Source organism: Catharus ustulatus, chromosome 17, assembly GCF_009819885.2.
Source record: "Catharus ustulatus isolate bCatUst1 chromosome 17, bCatUst1.pri.v2, whole genome shotgun sequence".
Lineage (NCBI taxonomy): Eukaryota > Metazoa > Chordata > Aves > Passeriformes > Turdidae > Catharus > Catharus ustulatus.
The window spans coordinates 9,179,397-9,197,089 of record NC_046237.1 but is presented as its reverse complement, the minus strand read 5'-3'; the positions used below and the strand labels follow the sequence as shown (position 1 = coordinate 9,197,089).

The window sequence follows — 17,693 nt, the reverse complement described above, 5'->3', positions numbered from 1 at the left end:
AGCTTTATACCATTTCTTCACGACCTATTACTGGTCATGGCAGTGAAGAGATCAGTGCCTGCCTCTCTGCTTCCTTTCATGAGGATGTTGAAGACCACAATAAAATCTCCCCTCAGTCTCCTCCAGGATGAACAAACCAAGTTACCTCCCGTGTTTCACCATCCTCATGGCCTCCTTTGAGCTCTCTCTAATAGCTCAATGTCTTTTTTATATTGTGGTGCCAAAGCTGCCCCCAGGACAGGGCTGCCCCTCCGGGCTGCCAGGGCCCTGCTGACTCAAATTCAACTTGGCATCACCCAGGACCCCCAGCTCCCTTTCCTCAGCGCTGCTCTCCAGCCTCTGGCTCCCCGGTCTGTACACACAGACACCTTTATTCTGCATATAAACGTGTCCCAAAAAGACAGAAATGGTTTGCGGGGTGGTGGTTGGTCCCTGCTCTGCACGGGCACGGCGTGCGGGAGCTGCCAGCGCTGCTGCGGGCTCTTGTCTCCCTCTCGCGGCAGTCCCTGCGCTCCCCGCTGGCACCGGGCGTGTCCCCGCTGCCACCGGGCGTGTCCCCGCTGCCACCGGGCGTGTCCCTGCTGGCACCGGGTGTGTCCCCGCTGCCACCGGGCGTGTCCCTGCTGGCACCGGGCGTGTCCCCGCTGTCACCGGGTGTGTCCCTGCTGCCACAGGGTGTGTCCTTGCTGGCACCGGGCGTGTCCCTGCTGGCACCGGGCGTGTCCCCGCTGTCACCGGGTGTGTCCCTGCTGCCACCGGGCGTGTCCCCGCTGCCACCGGGCGTGTCCCTGCTGCCACCGGGTGTTTCCCTGCTGCCACCGGGCGTGTCCCTGCTGCCATCGGGCGTGTCCCTGCTGCCATCGGGCGTGTCCCCGCTGCCACCAGGTGTGTCCCTGCTGCCACCGGGCGTGTCCCCGCTGCCAGCAGGTGTGTCCCCGCTGCCACCGGGCGTGTCCCCGCTGGCACCGGGCATGTCCTTGCTGCCACCGGGCGTGTCCTTGCTGCCACAGGGCGTGTCCCCGCTGGCACCGGGCATGTCCTTGCTGCCACCGGGCATGTCCTTGCTGCCACCGGGTGTGTCCCTGCTGGCACAGGGTGTGTCCCCGCTGCCACCAGGCGTGTCCCCGCTGCCACCGGGTGTGTCCCTGCTGCCACTAGGTGTGTCCCTACTGCCACCGGGCGTGTCCCCGCTGGCACCGGGCATGTCCTTGCTGCCACCGGGCGTGTCCTTGCTGCCACAGGGCGTGTCCCTGCTGCCACCAGGTGTGTCCCTGCTGGCACCGAGTGTGTCCCTGCTGCCACCGGGCGTGTCCCTGCTGCCACCAGGTGTGTCCCTGCTGCCACCGGGTGTGTTCCTGCTGCCACCGGGTGTGTCCCTGCTGCCACCGGGTGTGTCCCCGCTGCCCTGCCTGCAGCAGCCAGGAGCCAGCTGTGCCTGCTGGCCCTTGTGCCTGGGACAGTTCGGGCACAGCACTGGATATTTGATGCATTTGGCTGGAATGGCGTTTGCAGCCTGTGTGGGAGCTGGTACCTGTGCAGACAGGGTTAATGTTCGTGCAGGTTTCTGCTGCACTGGTGGGCTCAGAGATCCCAGGATCAATAGTAACCAGTGTCATCTTTCTGCTCTCCCTGCGCTGCCTCCTTGCCTGCAGCTAAACACCACAGTCTGAGCATCCTCCAGCAAAATGTCCTTCATTTGTCCTTGACACGCCGGAGGCATCGCTGACCTCTCTGTGCTCTCCCTCTGCCTTCCAGCCAATAACAGCATTGTATTCAACTTATGACCAATTCCACAGCAAACCCATAATCTTCAACTCTGTTAAAATCATCCCCATTTGGCTGTGGCAAAGCAGAGTCCGTAAATCACGATTAGTGAAAGCAAAAGGCCAGAGAAGAGATAATTAATTTCACTTTGCTGTTCAAAGGCTGCGCTGCCCTCGCTCAGCAGAGGATTTGTGCCCTTTAGACAAAAGGCTGACAAGTGTCACCTGTTAATCTTCTCTGTGTGCAGCTCTTTGCAGCTGAGATGGTCCTGTCAGGGCCCTGCTGGCTCTGACAGCTGCTATTTGCAAGTCAGCTGCAAAGCGCTCCCTCTTTATTCCTCCGGCTATTTTTAGCATTTCTCCTCAGATGCAATAAAAAAAAAAAAAAGCCATCTCGTATCAGTGATAACCAGGTTGTAGTGATTGTTCCCCTGAAGGGGAACATGTTGGGCAATGGGAGGGGCAGGGCTTTCCAGGATCACTCCAGTGTGTGTGAAACATCTGCTGGCTGTCGCCCAAGGTGGAGACACCGCTGTCACCTGTGGCAGAACCCTTCAGGAGTCTGTCTCCAGCACATCCAGTGTCTGGTGGTTCAGCTGGAGAGCTGGTTTCTGGATCAAGGGCAGGTCAGAGCAGCTCAGTGTATGCAAAGGGCAGGCACAAGAAGTCTGCTGAGCCTGCAGCACGCTCCAGAGCTGCAGGGAAGAACTCTTGGGAGCATCAGGGCTGCATTTAAAGAGTTGAAAGAAGTCATAGTGCTCCCTGGAGCTCTTTTCCTCCCTGCTTTAACTGCAGGAAAAACAAGTGAGTGAATGGGAACAGCCTGTCCCACCATTCTCACTGTACATGTCCCAGCTTCTCTCTGAGCATTTGACAGACAGCTCACCAAGCTAGATTTGAGCATCCGAAATTTAGTCTATTCTGCTAAATGGTTCCTGCTGTTTTTCATTCACATTCATACTAAATTTCTGCTGTTTTATTTTCCCCTTCTTTCTCCCCTCAAGGGAGAAGCAGTAGCTTTCTTGGAGATAGCTTATGATTTTTCCAGACAGAAATTGTTTCCATTCCAGGGTTATTGGCAATACCCAAATATATGTCCAGGAATTGGTCAAAGCCAAGATTTAGAGCTGCTGCTTCTAGTATCTAATAAAGCAGCACTGCAAAAGGTCAGCCTCTGTGCAATGTAGCTGCCAGTTCTACCAGTTAATGGCATAATCTATTATAGAAGTAATTCCCTATGTCTTCCCAGTCAAATATAACAACAGTGGGGAACATTAACTGTCTGATGTAATACTGAGTTTCTTATAGTGCTAGTAAACCCATTAACTAGGGCTGTTATCCAGTCTGACAGACTTGACCTTGGCCTGTGTTTCTAAGTGAGCTTACCATTCCCCTTGGGATCAGCAGTTTCATTCAAGCAGCAGCTCCACTGCCCTCCATGTGAGGGTCTGTGCTGGTGGCCCAGCCCTGTTGTGCCTGCAGCAGTTTCCTGCCCTCTTGTGTAGTTTGCACTGCAGAGCATTCATCGTTTCAAGGTCATCCAGAGCTCTCTGACTTTTGAATTTATGGAGGCTAACAGCAGCCTTTGCTTTGCTGTAAGCACTTCCAGTTGCCATTGTTTCACCTTTAGCCCAACAGCTCTTGTTCTTGTGTTTGTTAACACTGTCCTTCATACTGTCCTGCTTTTTTCCTCTATACCATTGATGCAGGCTGCAGCATCAGCTGCTCTGTTAGCAGGTGCTTTTACTTTCTCCTGTGCTGCCCCAGCTGCTTTTGCTAGAGGCATTCATAGACAGCATCACAGAACAGCTTGGAAGGGACCTTAAATATCATCTGATTCCAGCCCCTGCTGTGGGCAGGGACACCTCCTGCTAGACCAGAGGAGGGGTGGGCTGGTGTGAGAGCACATGTGCCTTCTCTCCACACAGGTATAGTGCAGAGGAATACTTGGTATCAGCCTTTGATGAGATTCTCTCCCTGGCAGGTAAGAGGAAGTGGTTTAGTCAATTGTTTTGAGTATTCAGGGGCCAGAGGGGTTTCTCTTCTTTCCTGTCCTGCAGCATACAGGGTTTCTGTGGGTGGTCTTCTCCCAGCTTTGTGTCTTCTCTGCCGTAACATGGCTGGACTTCCCCCTACAGAGAAGTTGCTCCAAGACCTGGTTCTGGGTGTGCTGTGAACTCTCATAGCCCTCAGCTTCACTCAATCTCGAGTTTCCCCTCCTCTGTCCTGGTCCTCAGCATCTTGCTAATTAGCCCAAGCATCTGTTCCGAGCACAGCAGTAACATTTCCCTGAACGGCTGGGAGTTGTCTTGCCAGGTTGTTATTTATGTGCTCGTTCAGGTCACACACTCCCCAGGGCAGGAGCGAGACCCACATTTGGCCCATTTGTCTTCCATGAGTTGAAAAGAATAAAGAAAACATTTACCTTCTGGCTGATGATCCATTCATCTCCTGCTGAACCTCATGTCTTTGTCTGTCAGATCTCCTTTTTCCTGCACTATTTTCAGTTCTCTAGGCACAAGTTTTCATCCTTTTTTGACTCTCTGTGTGCAGCCCAAAACGCCTGAGCCAGCAGGGTCACGGAGTCTCGCTGGTCCTCATGTGCACCAGGGACTCACTTCTTCCCTCCTTGTATGGGCAAATCACGAGCCTGATAAAGCCTGTCTGGCTCTGGGCTCCCTCTTCCTCTGCTTCCCCCATCCCATGGCCCTGCAGATTTTCCAGCCCTGGGACTTTCTCTCTCTCTGTGCACAGTTTATCCTGGGGAGCCAGGCCACAAATCCAGCGCCTCTGCCCTGGTCCCAGAGACAGTGAGGCTGACAGATGCCAGGTGGGTGGTGGGGCAGGAATTGTGTGCCCACAGGGAGTGGAGTGTGGCCCTGGACATTGGGGACCTTGTGCTGCTCAGGAGCTGGTAACACAGGAAATTGATAAAAATATTAAGATTTCTCTGCAACGAATACTAAATAAATACTGCTGTTTCTGTTGTATCTCAAAAGATCACCTGGAGTGTTGGTGCAAACAGGGGGTGTGGGGTGAAAAAAACACTGAACTGAGGAAAATACACCCAAGCAGAGCCCCTCCCAAGCCTGTCACCCAGGATGCCGAGGCTCCCTCATCCCTTTTCACAAATGTGACATTCATAAAGAGCTCAAGGGCAGGTCTTTCCATGTGTAGCAGCAATAGCCAGGTTTCTCAAAGAGCCAGGTCAGTGTAGAGGGGAGGTGCAGTATTCTGTGGAAAAGTTGGGCAATTAAATGCAGTGCCCCTGTCACAGGGAGCTGAGCCACCCCATGAACCCGTGCCAGTGACATGTTCTCCTCAATCCCCATGTGTGGTGAGATGCTGAGGTGTGTGTGCTGGCATCCTCCTCCCTGTCAGAATAAATTAATATTCCCACGGGGCTGAGAGCAGGTCTGCAAATAGCTAATGAGAGCTGAAATCCCAACCTGAAATTAGCACACTGCTGGTTGAATGGGATTGGAAAAGAATTTCTTTTCTTTTTAATGTCTTTTAAATGTAACTGGCTTGCAGGGGGGCATCACCAAGTCTTTGTGGCTGACTCAGCTCAGAGAGCCTGCCCAGCCCACCCCACAGGCAGGGCTCCTCTCTGCCGTCACTTGTACCCAACCAGCAGCCTCCTCACAGCATCCTTTGTGAGAAACAGATTTGGGGAACAGGGGGCTGTATCACTCCGTGGGTAATTGCCCCCCTTGAAGGAAGTTTGGAGAAGTGGAGGAGGTTTGTAATTGTGCCTGACTTTGGCACGCAGCAGGCAGAGAGCAGCGCCCGGCGCGGCAGCGTGGGTATCCCGGCACAAAGCTCCTGACGTGTGTCTCAGCAGCTGTGTCATGGCTTGGCAGATGCCTGTGGGACAAATGTAGGTGTCAATTGCTGGCCTCAAGCCTCCTCCTTACCATTTGCAGCAAGTTCTTCTACAACCTCCAAAACAGCTGCGTAAATCAGGGTACAACTGGGTAAATCTTGATTTTTATCAGCATGCCACTGAGTTCAATGCTTTTGTGTTGCTCCTCACGTCTAGTGCAGTGACCAGCACCTGAACCTTGCCATGGACCAGCCTCAGTCCCTGGTGATGAGATTTGGAGGCTCTGGCCTCCCAACAAATTTTGTTTTGTTGTGGTGACTGTGGCAGAGGCACTGCTTGTTTTTGAGGATGTTGTTCCATTAGCCTTGCCACCCATATTCAGATACTCTTTGTTATTGTAGTTATGCAAGATATGAAGCAGATATGAAAACCACAGGGTGTAGACAGGGTGGAGGCTTCTGCGGTTGAGCAATAGGAAATGGGGCCCTCTTATCAAAAAGGAGATGTATTGCTTTGTGTGTGTGATAAATAAATAAGGAATTGAGTCCCAATGGGATTGATGCTTGCCCTGCTCATCTCACTTTTAGCTGCTGCTCTGAATGGATTATTTCCTCCTCAGAAATTAGGACTGGGAAGGGATGGCTACCAAGAGAGATGCTGTAAGCAGTTCTAGGAATCTGTTACCTGAAGAGGTGACAGGCCAGATATGAGCCTGAGATGGCAGAGATTTTCCTTAGAGAAAATCAGTTACAGCTAAACAAATATCGACCAGCTGGCAACTGCAGCCATTACTGGGCTTTTTGGACAAGGGAAGAGATTTGAAATGGATTCCATGTTACTAAACTGTGGAAATCATGGAGTTTTGCTCAAAAAAAGGCTTCCATACATGTCATTCATTTTGAAGATATATTAAATCTGGTTATTTGGTTACTGAGTTGCTTTAAATGCAGATTAACCACTTGCCAAAATGATTTTTTTTTGCAGCCTGAATTTCAGTGGCGTCCATCTGGCATCTGCTGGGCAGTTTAGTGACTTCCTGGGGAGCATGGGCCCTGCACAGTTTGTTGGTCGTCAGACCTTGGCCACCACCTCGATGGGTAAGGAACACAAGGGAGTTGGGTGGATTTAATTGAGTCTTGAACAGACAGCTCCTACACGTCACCTAATAATGTGTCCAGCTTCTGCTGATCTAACACTGTCCTGCTCTGTTAAATCCAGTGAGCTTGGCTGAAAGGTCCTGCTGACTGCAGCAAACATGGCATTAGGAAGAGAGCAGTAGCTTTCTGTTTTTCCTCCTCAGCTCTGAAAGGCACAGACTATGTAAAAATGCAGCTGAAATCCTGAAAATGGATCCTGTGGGGGTTTTATTTCTCTCTAAGGCCCACCAGCCTCTGTAAGAATTTTGTTATGGTCCACCATAATTGCATTTTCCAAAGCAGCCTGCAGTCCTATGTTCTTCCATTTGAGAGAGATGAGAAGCTTGCTGCCACAAAGAGTGGGAGACTGAGCCACCAAAGCCTTTTTAGAGGGCCCCCAGTCAAGTCTGCTTTTGAAAATGTGGCCTGGAATTACTGTGGAGCTGTTGCAGAGTAATACAGGAGGAAATCAGGCACATACACTTTGTTACAGCTTGTGCAGGAGGGACATGAAAATTGTTTTTTAAACATTTTTGTAACCTAAGGATGTATTATTTTGAAAGTCTTCTATGTATTTTGACATTTTGGTTTAGGGGACGTGGAAATTGGCTTGCAAGAACGAAATGGGCAGCTTGAAGTGGATATCATTCAGGCTCGAGGACTGACACCAAAACCTGGCTCCAAAACACTGCCAGGTAGGATGCTTTGATATCCTAAAGTACTTCACTGAGCCCCAGCCTCCCACAATGCTTATGAATAGGGAAAATTTGAATTTTTGCTTGGCAGGACTAAGCAGCCTGTGCGTGGTACCGAAAACAAGGCTGCTTGGGCAGATCTTTTCCCTGCTTTAGAAACACCTGAGACACAACATTCCATCTTTTCTAAAGTGAGCATGAAGATTTTCTTCATATTTGACTATGTTTCTTTTTTCCAGCTGCTTACATCAAAGCTTACCTGCTGGAGAATGGCGTGTGCATTGCGAAAAAGAAGACAAAAGTGGCTCGCAAGTCTTTAGACCCTTTGTACAATCAGGTGTTACTGTTTGCTGAGAGTCCCCAGGGCAAAGTATTGCAGGTAAGGTCTCAGGTCTGCCCCTCTCTCTGTTCCCCCTCTCAGGGAAGATACTGAGTCCTGTCATGCTGGTTAATTAACATACATGGGAAAAGCCAATGTTTTCATAGAGCCAAATGGACTCAATCTGAACTTAACAAAGGGAAAGGAATCGCTTTTTCTCCATACTCAAGCTGATGATTATTTGACATCCTGCCAGGTACCATGACTGCCTACCAGGAAAGGATTGATTTAAAAAAAAAATTAATTCTTTTTTTCCTACCCAGTTAGAAGATGGGTGAACCTGTAGGTACTAAATGATCTTGCAGCATAGGTTGCCTTCCTTGTTTATGCATCACATTCAGGGAACTCTGCTTTGCCATCACCTATCACTTTGCCATCACTTTGCAATCACATATCCTACCCTTTTCTACCTCTTTTCTGTTTCTGCCATACGTTTTCTGCCATACTCATATTTTCAACTCTGTATTTATGTTTCCAGAGCAAAGAGTGATTTGCATTGTGATGTCATATAAAAATATTTTCCATCCAATAAAGCCTGGCTAAAATTTATTTGTAATACTAATGTAATTAATCCATGTGTTTCTATTGTTTACTTCCACTGGCGTATGAATTACCAGCTAACCTGCTGGACCCTTTTCTTTAGTGACTTATCATTTACCTTGCATTTTCCCCCTGATGCAACAAGACTGCACATTTATGACTGAAATGGAGTGGGACCTGGCTTGGTCTGCTCTTGCCTTCTGTGGGTTTTCTTACCTGCTGTCTAGCTGCCAGGAAAGGCACTTACTTCAAGAATAGACTGAGGAACTTGGATTTTTGCTGATGGCCATGTCACCAAATCCACTTTGTGCAGTGGCTTGCTCCATCTCCTGCTGGCCTAGCGTGTGAATTTTTGGTTTTTGGTTGACATTCACTGTCTCTCCCACCTCATTTCACAGAAAATTGTAGTGTTGTGGTTGTTAAGAGCCTAGGGAAAGAAGCTGTCAGAATTAGCCAGAGATCACAATTGTCATCATAACCCATCCTACTCATCCTCTCCTCTTCAGAGCTCGGACTCACTCTGCAGTCAGTCGCCACCTTTGTCTTGAGCCACACAGGGCCACCTGGCCACCTGCAGACCTCCAGCATGCCTAACATGACCCTCACTGCATCTGTTCTTCCACCCACTGGTCTCCATCGTGTCGTAAGTGTGATTCAGCTTTCCCTGCTCCTCTGCCAGCTCTTCCTTTAGCCCATCCTCTGTGTCTGTGAGCCATTCTCAGCTGTCTGTGCTGCTTGCCCTGTATGTCACTCACATGTGTCATGTCCCTGGCTCCTGCCTTGCTCCAGGTGAGTGACCATGCCTCGTCTCCATCTCCCCCATGGCACGAGCTCCATGTGCAGAAGTTCAAACATGCTCTTCTCCTCAAAATGTTGGCTTTTGGCCCAAGTTGTTGCCCACCATTTTTTTGTTGGTTTTTTTTTCCAGATCAGGAGCTCCTCCTGCATTTTCCCCCCAGGCCACCTTTTGGTGTGTCCAAGGTCTGTTACATGGCCAGAACCAGATTTTACCTGCAGATGTTGGACTGCAGTCCTGAGGATGCTTTGTGCAGGTGCTGCCCCTGCCCTGCAGAATGGGGTTTTATCCACCTGCACATTCACCTCTTTTCCATGGGGGGAAAAAAATGCAATAACATCAGGATTTGTAAACATGTGCTTAAAATAAAAAAGTGTCATCAGCCAGAGCTTCACATCACCTATTGGTAGAATAAATAATTCTGGTCTTCTCAGGCTGTAGTGAAGCTCCAGAAAGTTGGATGAATAGAAGGATTGGTCAGACTTGTGCTTCCCAAGGAAGTATGAAAGTTGGAGGATTAACTGTGCTCCCCCTTCTTGTCCCTAAGGTGATAGTCTGGGGAAACTATGGACGCATGGAGCGCAAGCACTTCATGGGAGTCGCCAGGGTTCTCCTGGAAGAACTGGATTTGTCAACTTTAGCAATTGGCTGGTACAAGCTCTTCCCAACTTCCTCGATGGTAGATCCCACTACAGGCCCGCTCCTGCGCCAGTCCTCACAGCTTTCCCTGGAGAGCACAGTGGGACCCTGCTGTGACAGGTCTTAGTGAGTAAGGAAGGGGGAACTGCTTTTGTTTTTCAAACATGCTGTCAAGGTTTTGTTTGCTGGAACTCTGACCTCAAGCGCAATGCATGTTCAATCAGTTCTTGTGGAGCTGGAAGAGGAGGATAAACCAGTGACCTTAGACAGAAGACGAGGGGGAGGGCACTGTGCCCTCTCTGTCCGAGGAGGAGGTGCCATGGGGCATGAGTCCTAGTTGTCAAATTAGACATACACCTCTTGTTTCGCTTCTCTCGCTGTCATTCTTGGACCCTTGTTTCAGAACAATATTGACCCTGGAAAGTTGCAGCATTTGAAAGAATTTGTGGGGAGTAAGGAATGAATTTCTCTTAGCTGTGCATCTTGGAAATTTCTAATATGAGTTCTTTCACAAGAAGGTACCTGAAAAATTTAGAGGTCATCGTCTGGGCTAAGAAGAGCAGGAACAGAAAGTTTAAGAGGAAGCATTAGGTCTTTTTATAATGTCTTTCTTTCTGAGAGGAGGAAGAAGGAAACCTGCAACTCTTTCTTTAGAACCAGTTAGTTCCCTGTCACTGAGTCATGTTAGCTGTAACACTGTCGTTGCTGTGTTTTCAAACTGTGCCAAATTACCAGCAAGTGTCTTTGCTGCATTACGTGTCTAACACTGCTGATGAAGCATACTTGGTGGGAGAACAAATAGCGCCTACTTAGAGCAGACAGTTTAAACAGAGTTCGAGTTTAGCAGGCTAATTAACCACAATTTTGCTCAGAAAAAAACCCCAAAATACTAGAAGTGGGAGCTGAACATCACACTTGCAGCTTGAGGTGTTTTGTATTGTCAGATGAGACATTCTGCAACTTGCTGATTCCCTTACTTGCTGCTGTGCATTTTTCAGTCATGATGTCTTCTATCTCCTGCTTTTTTCCTTCATCTCCTTGGTACTGGTACATATCTGCTGGAGATGCTGCCCTTCCTTCCCAGACCTGAAGCAGAACTCTTTTATTCTGCCATGGGAGAGGAAATGGGGTGCAGGAGAAAGTTTGCCATCTGAGAAGAAGGTGCTGGAGAGCCCATAACCTTCCTTGTGGAGAGAGGGGAGCTCTAGGCAGTCTTGGTACTACACAGGCATTGTCAAGTGTCCTGCAAGAGGAGATGTGATCCCCAAAGTACAGAGAGGTGGTGAGTGAGGAATGTGATGGCACAGTGGTCACAGCACATGTGTTGTGTTCATTAAATGAGTAAAGCACATTTGCTGAGCTGTGGCAGCTGCTGCCAACAGAGCCACGTGCTGGAGGAAGTGGGCTGGATCCTTCAGACAAATAAATTATCCAGAATCACAGAGAATCCCCAAAGATTTTCTGTTGATAGCTCTAGGTTTTGTCTTAGTTCCTAAATGAGGATTTGATGACTGCTGTCCCAGAATAAGATTTTGGAGGTGTTTTAGTTTGTGGTTTAAAAGTGAAGGTCCTATGTCCCATGTAGGAATGGGCAGATTCTTGGCCTGTCATAGAGAAATACTGAGCATTTATTTCTGCATGTGGACCTCAGCTTTTTTAGAGTAAAAGCATGAGTGTTGAGTGGATGGTAAAAGCAGTTGCTTTTGGTCCTAGCTTGTCTATGGCATTTTAAATTATTTTGAGATAAATTACAGGATAGATGCAAAAATTATATAGGCCTTACAATAATCTGTAAAAAATTATATAATATAAAGGAGAGGGAAGGAGGACAAGGGACATAGAATGACTAGTTTTTTGAGTCTTCAGTGGCAAAAGCCTCAACATTTCAGATAAATCTCTTAATTTCCTTGATCAAATATATCTCTGGCCTCTCACTAATTATTTTTTCTAATTGTATTAGACAATTTCTATATATTAGCTGAAGAAAGTTTGTTGCATGCTGGTCAAACTATGTTGTGGCGCTCTCTCTTTTATTTTTATTTTTAAAGAAGAAGCACATTTACTGTAATTCAAGTTGGCATCTTTTCCTCTTGGTATGTAGTGAGTACTAGGCAATATTGTACAATATGTGTATGAACTAGAATAGATTAGGTAGATTTAGTGGTTTGTAGCACTGGATCTTTTAATAACTATGACTTTAAAAGGACTGGGGGGAGCTCCAGGTACATGCCAGACTTGGCAGCAGGGCTTGTGTCTTAAGTTATGCCAAAAGCTTTGTATTGGTACTTAGTTTGGACATTATCTACAGTAAGAGCTAAGTTAATCCTGAGTTTCCTGCCCAGTAAGATGAATGCAGCATTTCTGCAGTTTTTAATGGAGAGCAGGAGACTATATATGCCAAAAATATTTCCCCAGAAAACTTTGTTTAACGACTGTCTGTCAAAAAGCTCAGTTCCTGTGTGCCTGGCAGATGCAATGTGTCTCCATTTCCTGCCCCTCTGAAAGCTCTGCAGGCTCAGTGATGATTTAGTTACCACAGGACTCCTTAACACCAAGGACTATCTTTAGTCTGGTTTTAATCATGCTGAAAGGTCACTGTCAGGGTCAAATAAAGAAGTTATGGTTCTAGTTGTGTTAGTTTTGTTAACATCTCCAATTCTGTAATTTGGAGGCAGTTTCACAGTCTGCTCCATCCTATTTTCTCCTGCATTTTTTACATGGTTGATTGTGGTCCAGTGCTTCTCACTTTTGTTTTACTCACTCCAAGTCCTGTTTCTCCCCAGTAAGTGAACACTGCAATCCCTGGCTGCCAAGCACAGCACAGTCACATTCTCTGGTAAGTGCAGGTGACCATCCTTCACACAGCAGACTGGCAGGAGCCCTTCTGTGAGTGCCCACAGGACACAGAGTGAGGCCAGGGCAGTTGCATGCCACCCTACAGCTGAAATTCTTGCCTCACTCATACACGTGATTCCTGCACTGGCCATGGTGTATTGTAGTCTAAAAGGAACTCTTCTATTGCCCATCAATTTAAGACTCCCAGTGTAACATCCAAGACAAGTCTCAGGCTTGGAATAGCCTATTTTTATAAAGATTAATCCACTTTCCCCCAAAAAATTTGTCTGTCTAAGGTGATGTGATGTGAGAGTTGGGATTACCTGTGTGGTCGTGTATGAAGCAGCATTTTGCCATAGTGATGAGCAGCTGAAAGCTGAACTTTTGTCCCTTTGCAAGTCCTGGCTGAGTCTGTTCCTGTGCCTGAGTCTTTCTATTGGTTACAGTCAGGGAGGGAGAGAGGAAGAGCAGGAGACATAAATAAAAGAAAAACAAAAAAAAAGATGTCACAGTATTTTTTGGTTGGTGAATGATTATGAGGGATGAAACTGAGGAGAGATAAATACCTGCCCAACTCAGGGTTGATTCTCTGTTCCTTGTGTATGAACTACATTGTAAAGGTAATGAAAGCATTGCTGGCCAAAAATCCATGGAGAGCCAATCCCTAAATGTTTCCTGCATTATGGGAAACAAAGAAATCCTGAAGCTGAGAGCAGAATGATCTTTCCCCAGTGGGAGTCCCCTGCACACAGGGAGAGCAGCCTGGCACCTGGCTTTGTCCTCTTTGTGCTCTGAGCAAAAAGCAGCTGTGACCATGGTTGGTCCTGATTTGTTCAGGCAAAAAAAAAATTGTGACATTTTCCCAGTCTCCTGGTGTTTCTTTTCCTTTGCCCCAACACAGCTGGGATGGGCAAGGTCCTCACTCTGCAATTCAATGCAGGGGTCCTCATCCTGCAGCTGGAGCTGCTGGAGCATCCCTTTGCACTGCAGGCACTGTGGGCAGGGAAAGGGCCAGCATTTCTTGGCCATGGATTGTTTCAAAGGACATTGCAGAATTATTTGCTTTGAATGAAAAAATATATTTATTGTTCTTAGCTGCCAGATCCTTTATCATTGTACTGTTCTAAATTTGCAGGTGTTCTGGAGTATGAATATCACAAGTTCCTGTAAAGGAGCTGTTTTTAAGAGTTGAGGCAGTTAATAGAATCTCAACCTAAGCATGTTTAGTAATGTTTAGACAGCAAGACAACTTTTTTATGAAACTCATTTTAAGTTAGTTTATTACATGCTGTTGGTAATATTTTAAAACAGGAAAAATATTTTTCTTTAAAGACAAAATGATATGTATGTTTTTTAACAGGTAACATAATTTAGTGTTTTCAAAAATGTTTGATGTTCTTGGTATGAAGTTTACTCATTCTTTTGATTTCTATGTTCCTTGTTATATTTTATCAACTTTTTTCCAAAAGAAAAGAGGCATATGTAAATAAACACCAGAAAAGAGTCCTATAAGAAATTCTGTTCAAACTGGCCATAAAATTCTTAGTAAATATTTGTTATTGTTCATTAACTCTCAGCTACTTTGTTGAAAGAATCGATGTTGTATTTTCAAGATGAGAACTACTTAGCTAGTTTTGTCATAATCCTGTACTCTGTATAAAAATCTTTTTATAAGCAAAGTCTAATAGGCTACCAAGCAATAATATATTCCATTGGGTGTGCACAGATTGTGACTTGCAGGCTGTAGTACATATTGTTGATACAGTTTATAATTGTCTTCAATCTCAACGACATCACTTTTGAAAAAGATCCATATTAACTTTGATTGTAAAAAACACAGACTGGGCTGTTGCCTTGTGAGATATATTCATCCTATAGACTTCTCTGTGAGTGTCTGTGCCCATCGACATGAGATCTCTCTTAGGTGAAGAAAGAAACAGCTGTAGGTGACTTCATACTACAGAGGTGAAAAATAGTTTCAGTATAAACTTCATGACTGTTTCAATCTCCTGTTTTTCTTAGGCTATCTAGTATTTGTAACTTGACGAGAATGGTTCCCACTGCCATTGTAGCCCTGATAAAGCAAAAAAAGCCTTTGCACTCTGGGGCCACTTGAGTTCTGCCTGACAGCTGCCTATTTTCCTTGAGATACCTGGGGCAGGCTAAAGGGAGGGGTTTTATCAGAGCAGCAGCTTGGGCTGCTCTTCTTTAAAGGCTCTGTGGGTTATTTTGTCCATTCCATAGGTGGTATTTGTCCATATTGTTAGAAAATTCCACCCAAGGCAGAGAGGTTGCACCTTTGCAGGGAATCAAGGGGGACCAAGGTGTAAAACAGGCACAGGCTGTTCTGTGCCTTTCTTCAGAAATTTCCTAGTGCTGGGCTCTCTGATTTTTCCAAAGTGGCAGGATCAGGATACTGGACCTTAACTCAGCTCCATCATTGGTGCAATGCATGGAATAAAAGAGCTTCAAAGCAGCATCCCAGTCCATTGCCTGTGGATTCCTCCCAGCATATCCCATAGGATGAGTGTCCATGTTGTTCTCAAGATTGCCAGGCTGCTGGCTGTGCAGGCAGCAGGTCCCAGTGGTGCTGGGAGCCCCAAGGAATGCTGGAAGAATTCCTGGTTTTTGTGAAATGCTTTGAGAGAGGTGTGAATGCAAAGTGCCATCAGTGGGGAGTCCAGGGTTTATTGTGACCTGGAGGGAGCATCTAAAATGAAATTGCAGCTGCTGGGTCGAGCATTTAGAAAGGAGGATGATCAGTGAAAAGAGAATGACCAGTGAAAGGCTTTTTGTGTGTCCCCCAGTGCCCACCAGCCAAGGTGTGTGTCTGTGAACATGGTAATTCCACAGGGAGTTTGCAGGTGATCAGGTGTTCTCAAAATGTGGCTTCAGCTCTCACTGCCAGACTCCTCTGCTCAGTGGCCACATCCCAGCAACCAAGCAGCCTCTCATCCCTCCTCAGCTGCTCACCCACGACAGCAGCACCACTCTCATCCCTGGGGAACCTCAAGCTCTTCCCACAGCACAGGCACCCTCTGGCCTCCCTTCCCCATGATGGCTGCTCTTACCCTGGTGGAGGAGAGGAACTGGGGAGAGTTTCTTTGTAGCATTTGGTTCTTTGCACTTTTGTGGCTGAAACAGAAAGACCCTGCACCAGCCCTTTCCAGAGCACCAGCAAACAGAGGCAGTGACCCAAGGAGTTTCCCTTTGTGACTTTCCAGTGGCTAAAATGGCAACCAAAGCAGGATTGTTAATCCCAGCTCGGCCAGGTCCATGGACAGCCTTGGCATTGACTCTGGGCATGTTATATGGCTGAACCCCCTGTGTAGGGGCAGGGAAGGGCTGTGTCTGGCAGAGAGGCCATGTGGGCACACACTGTGCCCTGGCTGCTGGGAGCTCCACTCACTGAGCCATGGTGGGAGCAGAACCAACCACGGGAATGATTCAGGCACACCTTGCTGAAGCCATCCCACAACCTTTGCAAGAGCTGGTTTTTCTAGTAACTTGGGCACCAAATGTTAGGATATGTGCCCACTGGGACTTCAGGTCCCACTAAATGCCAGCCTGGAGCTTCAAATTCTTCAGCAGTTTTTTTTTCTTTGGGTCTCCTGATCCAGTGCTGCACACTGGTGATTCCATCTTCTTGACCTGGAGCTGGTTTTGGCTTTGGAGCCAGAGCAAGTGAGGTTTGGAGGGTGAATCTTAAGGCATATTTCGCTAGCCTCACCACACTGGGATTGTTTAGTCCCAGTCCCTGCAGGCTGCTCCCTGCATGGTGCAAGGGCATCCTGGGGATGCAGTGCCTCCCCTGAGACCCCTCACACAGCACTGCCACGGCCTGCCACCCACCAGGGATGCCCGTGTCTTGCCAATGTTTTGTAGCAGTTCCGCATTCAAACTCCTTCCTTTCCCATCCCTGGAAGGAGCCAGGGCTCTTCTGCAGGGGCTGGGCAGCCCAGGCAGGCGGGATGTGCCTGAGAAGACAGGGAGCTGCCTCTGAGCTGGCCAGGGAGAAGGGGAGCTCCCAGCGAGCTTTCCTCTGCCTTCCCTTTGCTTTCCCCAGCACCCTCTGCTCTCTGCACGGGTCCCCTCTTGACTCGAGGCCTTACTGCAGCCCTTGGGGACTGAGGCTGCCCACGGCATCTCTCTGCACTGAGCATCCATCCCCGCTGCCCGCAGGGAGCCCTGGGTGGTGCAGCAGAGCTGGCCTCTGCTCGGGGACAGGGCCACCCCAGCCCATCCCTGCTCCCACCCCACTGTGCCACCGTGCTGCAGCTCTGCCTTGTTCCCCACTGCCAGGGCCTGGCCACTGTAGGGAAATCTGCTTTCACAGGTTAAAACCTTTTTACTTCATTAATTGCTCCACAAAACCAGTAACTCTGCAGGCGCACTACAACACTCCTCTTGCTTTTCCCTAGGAGTGGGGGCAGCTGAGATCTGCACTTTTTGGCCTCTGTGTAACCCTCTCCAAAAATTTCTGGAGGTTTTTAACATCATGTGGTGAGATGCAATCTCTGTGGAGCCAGAGGGAACACAGGCAATGGAGCTGGGCAGCCTGCTTGCCCAGGAGGCGAGCGGCTTGGGAGGTGCCTGGGCTGCCTTGGGTGGAAGGTGGGACACCGGCCACTCGTCTGTAGTCAGGAGAGGATTCTGCTATACTTTTTTCCTGTCTGTAGGTTTTATTCAGACAATATGTAATGATTGAGTGATTTACAATTCAGTGTTAAGCTAATGAAAACGTTGATAATGGTGATAAAATAAAACCTTTTTTTTTTCCTACGGTGTGTTGGAGATTTTCTGTGGAGTGTCTCTGCCCTCTCTGTTGCCATCACTGTTATCTTCAACCTAGGATTTCAGCTGGACCCTTCCTTCTCCTTGTGCCTGTAGGGAATGAGAGCAGCTCACCCTGGTGTGTGTTGTTCCCAGTGCTCTGTGGAAGGGCTGTCACTCCAGCTCCCTCAATCAGCCCCTGCTTCAAACCTGCATTTCCCTGAGCCACTTCTGGATGTAATTTGGCTGTGGGCATCTCCAGGCACAGAGCTAAGCTTGCTCTGCTCACCAGCCCAGTCCTGCTCCTGTTG

General features: G+C 48.0%; 1 protein-coding gene across 1 annotated transcript in view; it reads left to right on the top strand.

Moving 5' to 3' along the window:
- The window catches only part of RIMS4 (regulating synaptic membrane exocytosis 4), a 29,925-nt gene extending 12,534 nt beyond the window's left edge, over positions 1–17,391 (top strand). Inside the window, exons 3-6 of the mRNA XM_033075241.1 lie at positions 6,574–6,686; positions 7,319–7,420; positions 7,660–7,799; positions 9,683–17,391. Of these exons, the coding sequence (XP_032931132.1) occupies positions 6,574–6,686; positions 7,319–7,420; positions 7,660–7,799; positions 9,683–9,901 (574 nt within the window). The 3' untranslated portion in view covers positions 9,902–17,391. The remainder of the gene's footprint in view (positions 1–6,573; positions 6,687–7,318; positions 7,421–7,659; positions 7,800–9,682) is intronic.
- The last annotated feature ends 302 nt before the right edge of the window (positions 17,392–17,693 follow it).